The sequence below is a fragment of the Alosa alosa genome, chromosome 1, assembly GCF_017589495.1.
Source record: "Alosa alosa isolate M-15738 ecotype Scorff River chromosome 1, AALO_Geno_1.1, whole genome shotgun sequence".
Lineage (NCBI taxonomy): Eukaryota > Metazoa > Chordata > Actinopteri > Clupeiformes > Clupeidae > Alosa > Alosa alosa.
In genome coordinates this window covers 30,156,480-30,162,750 of record NC_063189.1, presented here as the reverse complement: position 1 = coordinate 30,162,750, position 6,271 = coordinate 30,156,480, and the positions used below count along the sequence as shown (strand labels likewise).

General features: G+C 40.3%; 1 protein-coding gene across 1 annotated transcript; it reads right to left on the bottom strand.

The window, feature by feature from the left end:
* Window positions 1-527: 527 nt before the first annotated feature.
* oprk1 (opioid receptor, kappa 1) lies at window positions 528-4,482 on the bottom strand. Its single transcript, XM_048249348.1, is given in 5 exon segments — window positions 528-2,507; window positions 2,509-2,585; window positions 2,946-3,298; window positions 3,875-4,111; window positions 4,342-4,482. Coding segments are annotated over 4 exon segments (1,137 nt in total). The 5' UTR covers window position 4,111; window positions 4,342-4,482; the 3' UTR covers window positions 528-2,036.
* Between the last annotated feature and the right edge of the window lie 1,789 nt (window positions 4,483-6,271).

Sequence of the window (6,271 nt, the reverse complement as noted above, 5' to 3'; positions counted from 1 at the left end):
GCCGTTCTAGAGTAATAATATAAAAATACAGTAATAATATAATATTGAAAAATAAAAGTCCTACTAGGCATAGTGCCGTTCTAGATGAATAATATAAAAATACAAATGCAGTAAATAAACCACAACACCTTGTGGTCACCTATTTGGGTGCGTCACAATAATAAAACATATGAATCACATATGATTTGAACGAAGTGAATATGCTTTGGCATATCCTCAGATTTCAATAGGGAATAATTTGTGCATTTCTACACTAGGCCTACAAACAATATAAGACTTGTAGCCAATGTGTGACAGTTGTTTCTGTAACTAAGGTGACCTATGATTCACCTAAATATGGCAAAAAATAAACCCCTATAAATATTTAAATTTTAATCATCGGTCTCTGTAATTCATATCTCTGAACTTAAAATGTGTATGTTTAAGCATTGGCTGTGCTTGAGGAACATGTAGTGTTTCTTTATGTTATGTATTTCATGTTGTCACCTAGACCTACATATCATGCAATGTAATAAACACTAATTGGCCCATATTAAGTAGCTGTTTATTCATAGCTTAAATAATACAGGTCAGGTTCAAAATAGGTGTAGTATCCAATAAAACAACAGCTGGGACATTCACGTATACGTACATTCAGTAAATCCACATGCTTATTTTGTCCTATTTCAGATTATATTAATGATGTGTTTGGCACATATCCTACAAGATTGACCTTGAGGCACACATTGTAAATATTATCAATACACTGTCCTATCACAAATGCAAATACATGAAGCATAAACACAGACTTTCCATCACATACAATACATCTGGAGGTACCTTAGAAACGTACTCCTTCCTATAAGCAGAAGTATACAGTATAAATAAATATTTACTAATATAACTTGCACAAGGCACGCAAGGCATACATATCTGAAATTACTGTCAGTACATCATTGATGGTGATGGTGACAATTGAACTTTGTATGTGGAGGTATTACTTGTGCTGGTATTGTGCATTATTTTAGAACAAGAGACTGGTACACCTTCAGAAGTATAGTAGCAATAGCACAATGTCAAATCAAATGTCACATTGCATTCATTTACATGCTTGAATCATGGGTGATTTCCACTTATGTCATGTCAAAAACATACTTCATATCACCTGTCTGTTCCTAATATTGTGCAAATGCAGCAGTACATGATCAGACACTTGGCACATAATGTAGAATATTTTTTGAAGATCTATGTCTTTTCAGTGAAAATATCTTATACTCTGCTCTCCTTAATGTAATGGAAAAAGCACCTTGGGCACACTGTAAAGAATATATGTATTAGATGTATAGATGTATTAGAATGTCAGCAGTCATTATGATAGAATATTCAAAGCCATAAGTCCCTAAGGTTGCCTTGTGACACACAACAAAAAAACAATAAAAAGCAGATGTATACATCTGCTAACAACATTACTGTTTCAGTATGTGATCAGGTCATTGGTTCCTGAGAATATGTATTCTGTCAAACCCAACTGATCTTTAAATGATAAAAGTTTTCTCTGATAGTACCTCGCCAACCTACATTGTTGGGCGTACATGAGAAAATTCTCTGAAGGCCTATGTATTTTATGGCTGAAGTTTTTTTTTTCTATTTCCAATACTTCATAAGTTCACTTCATGTTCACAAATTCACTTCATAAGGCACTACATCTCACAGAAAACAGGGATGTAGGTTTTTCCTTCTATTATATTTAATCATTGGTTCATTAGCATTTTGATATTCATTGAGAGTCTCAATACTAGAGGGCTAAGATAAAGTCATAGGTCATTAAGATAAGTTGTCATATATGTGGGCATTTTATTTCACATAGTACACGTCTCTGCAATCTACATTGAAAGACGCCCCTTCTTAAGCCTCCCGCCCACACACACACACACACACCTCACACTCCCACCCCTCTCTGTAAGCCATCAGATGGCAGAAGTGATCTGTGTCAAACCCAAGTCATTGGAGTCCTCTCTCCCTCCGTGTGACTGGAGGGAATCCAGTTCCACAGCTAGTCATACGGGCCGGCCTTGGCCTCCCCCCTCGTCATGGCCTCCCGCAGTGCAGGCATGCTCCCTCAGAGTGCTCCTGACCCGGCTCACCCCATGGACCCCCTCCCCCACCCCACGCCCTCTACCTGGGCAGCAGAAGTCACGGAAGCAGCGCTTGAAGTTCTCGTCCAGGAAGGCGTAGAGGATGGGGTTGAGGCTGCTGTTGGTGTAGCCCAAAGCTACACAGAAGAAGTAGGCGGCCATGACGTCGGTGGTCTCGGGCACGCCTGGAAGGAGCGCCTTGACAAGGATGAAGATGTGGATGGGCGTCCAGCAGATGACGAACACAGCCACCACCACCAGCACCAGGCGTGTGATGCGCCGCAGGTTGCGGTCCTTCTCCCGCGAGCCCGACAGCAGGCGCACGCTCTTCAGACGCAGCACCATCAGCGTGTAGCAGACAGTGATGATAAGGAGGGGTGCTACGAACCCGAAAGATGAAGACACAGATCTTCATCAGAGTGTCCCAGTAGATGTATGGGTCGGGGAACTGCAGGGCACACTCTGTTGTGCCTGGAAAGAGTGACAACACATATTGGATCATCAATTTTTATTAAATTAACTGCAAGGACATTTATGCCGCATCCCTGGAGTCAAGGAGAAAGATATGTTTTTTTTACCTAAACTACAGGAACCTCTCTTAGGAGACTGTTACCAAAGAAACCAAAGTAAACAGAACAGTCACAAGTAAATAGGCCTAATGAACTCATGCACAACACAATGCACCATAATCCAACTGTGTTACAAACCAAAGTAACATAAAGAGGGAAGGCGCTCAAGATTTGCCTTGTAAGGTACAAAAATATGTGCAAACTTTGCATACAATAAGTGTGCAGAGGTAAGAGTGTGTGGTGAGCAGGCTAACAGTAGTACCATTATTGGTCTGAGTGCTTCCCAGAATCAGGGCAGGGATGCCTGCAGCAGAGGAGAGCACCCAGATGAAGATGTTGATGATCTTGGCCTTGACGGGTGTCCGGAAGTCCAAGGCCTTCACCGGGTGGCACACCGCCACGTAGCGGTCCACACTCATCATTGTGAGCGTGAAGATACTGGTGAACATGTTGTAGTAGTCGATTGAGATGAAGACTTTACAGACCACTTCACCAAAAGGCCATGAGTTAAGAAGGTAGTCAGTGCTCTGGAATGGCATGGTGGTGGTGACCAAAGCGTCTGCCATGGCCAGGTTGAAGATGTAGATATTGGTGGCTGTCTTCATCTTTGTGTATCTGGCAATGAATAGACATTTGCACTAAAGATTTTATCAGTGAATTGTATACAGGTAAAACAGGTCAGGTTACCAAAGATTTCAACACATATTATATATTGTATTATTCTTGTACTGCACGTTCTTGTACTGAACTGCATGTTCATACAACTATATCGCCTGCACTATCAAATTAGTTGACTGAGAGTCCTTTACTAACAATCCACACGGGGACGCCAAAGTAACTACAAATGCATTATGAAGGGAAAATATATGAGCTTTTAGGATGGAGGATTTGTTATTGGTGCTTCAACGCATTGTCCGAGCCTTTCAAGTTCCATTATTCCTCCAACAGGATTCAGTGCATCTCTGAGAAAAAAACCCTCACAACTAAGCGTACAATTTACAATAATTCAAAAATAAAACGTTTCTTTGTACCTTAAATTTATTGTTTCCAATGTGTCTATGCTCTGTTGCCTGTGTGAGCAATTCGACATGAGCCGGTAGACCATGCATGTCAAACTCTGCACAGAATGGCTGTACAAAGTTAGTAACTTTTTGTGACTGAAAATGTCTATAGCACAGATGGTTGTCTTACCTGATGATGACATACATTACAAAACAGTTGCCCACCAACCCCACCACGAACACTACGGAGTACAGCGCCGTTATTATGGGGATGATTGGAGACATAGCCTCTGGCTCGGCCGGCCAGGTTCCATTGGGTGTGTCATTGTAGATATCAGGCTGCCACGTGAAGTTTGGCAAACACTCTTCAGAGTGAACTGTTGCACACTTGTCCTCTTTAACTATCTGCACCGCATCGCTCCCCATTCTTCTCATATGTTTCCACAACAGACAAAAGAAACACACAATGACAAAATATAATCAATATACACAAGTTACCGGATCAAATGTAGGCTATAGTGTAAACGATTGTATGCATGTATTTTGATGACAACATGGAGTTAAATATGATGCATTCATGCGTTACTCTAAATCCCGTAAAAACCGTAGATTACTAAACTTATCACAAAATATTTGGTGTAGGTGGACTCAGCTTACCTTGTATTTTGAGGTCCTCCCAAAGTTTCAATAAAAGTATCTATTTAAAGAAGTCTTAGATTGCTGAATGCATGAGGCTGGCACTCCGCACAGATGTCAGTAATTCCGCATCTCTCCTGCCGCACCACCCTTCCCGCAGGTTAGCTCCGCGCTGTGACACAGCCAACACAAGTGCGCGCGCACGAACTCCCTCATGGAACAAACTACCCCACCTCTCAAGTCAGTTGAAAAGACAGGTGGAAAGCATATACTTGTCCAGTCCATGCATACAAATAGCTTATGTCCTCAACGTGAGTGCCTTGCTACGGTAATAGAATTCAGTCCAAGAATTAGAAGAATCTAAGAATTTCGAAAGGTTTGGATGACCTTCAATGGTCCCAAGCAGTTTGTCATTTAATTAGCCTAGGCTACTGTAAGAACAAACAACTTTCAACAGTCTCAGTACAAACATACTATGACAGAGGGAGACACTTCTGAGAAAGAGTAGCCTAATTTCATGCCATCTCCTTGACCCCGCATGGACCTAGATGTTGTTGTGATGAATCAAAACGTGCCGGCCTGGCAATGGCATGCTTTGGACAAACAAGACGAACAACCAGTTGCCAGGATCACGTAACATGAAATTGAATGTAGGCTACACGTAGCCGAACACAAATAGTAGACGTATGCTATAAATGCTGAGAACCACTTGCTATACCTTTGAATACAGCCTAGCCTACTGTTGCGATTTCAGTTGGTCCTTCAAACCTCCTGCATGTCATTCTAATCACATTTTCACTGTCTTCAGTCTTATACTGAACGTGACTGAGAAAGTGACATTTGAAACATCAAACTAACACCGGTCGGCCCATAGCCGCGGTTGATGGCAGACCTTGTCCATGGTGCTGAATTGTCAGACTATGTCGCTTTAAACACCCTGTAAATGGGCTGAAAATATTTTTTTTTTCTGATCCTCGGGTGATGTCATCCGTGAGAGGTAATAGGCTAATTCTCAATATAGGAGGACTCACAAGAAATTATCAAGAAACAACGTTATTCATGCATAGGGGATTGCTTAAGGAACAAGTGTGATGGTGTCAGCCTGTATAGGCCATTTTCATATTCAGTCCTAAGATCATTAGGCTATCATATCAGAATCATGTAATAGTGATGCAGTTCAAATACTAGGATAAAGGCATTAGACAAACATAGATGATTAGCCTACTATAACTGTAAGTGCCTTTAGTATTATGCATTGGTTAATTACAACATCTTCAGTAGGCTACCTAACAGAATACACATGATATATTTCACTGTATTTCTTAGCCTATATGTGTCATAAGGTAGCCTACATCTAATCAAGGTGTTTTTCTTTCCCCTTTCAGACTTCATGGATCACCATGTTGCTAAGTAACGCCATCAGGGACAATGTGCTGGAGAAGTACTGCAGAGACAGTAGCCTACCCTCCAGAATTATTGGCACCTTTGGTAATGTTGACTAAAAACAGGCATACAAATAATCTTTTGATGATTCATTGTACTCTTACAATGAAAACAACAAGGAAAAATCCACCCTTGAAGGGAAAAAAAATATTCTGAGAAAAAAGAAAATCTCATAAAGAAATAAATATTTTTAACGAAAACACGTTGCTCACAATTATTGGCACCCCTAGAAAATATTGCATACAAAACAGAACCGTTTCCCTATCTAATTTCAACTTTGTTAAGTTAATCAGAGTCTCTGTGAACTTTCAGAGGTAGTTCATTACTTTGTTTTTTACTAAGGTATGAAAATAAAGTGACACAGAGGCTAAATCCTCTTGTCATTTTTCAACATCAGAAAGACAAGAAAACACACTAAATTTAAATTAAAAAAAAAAATGTGTTGACATTTGTAAGTGAATGTCTATAAAAACTAGGTACTTCATTGAAAATGCCTATATTTACAGTT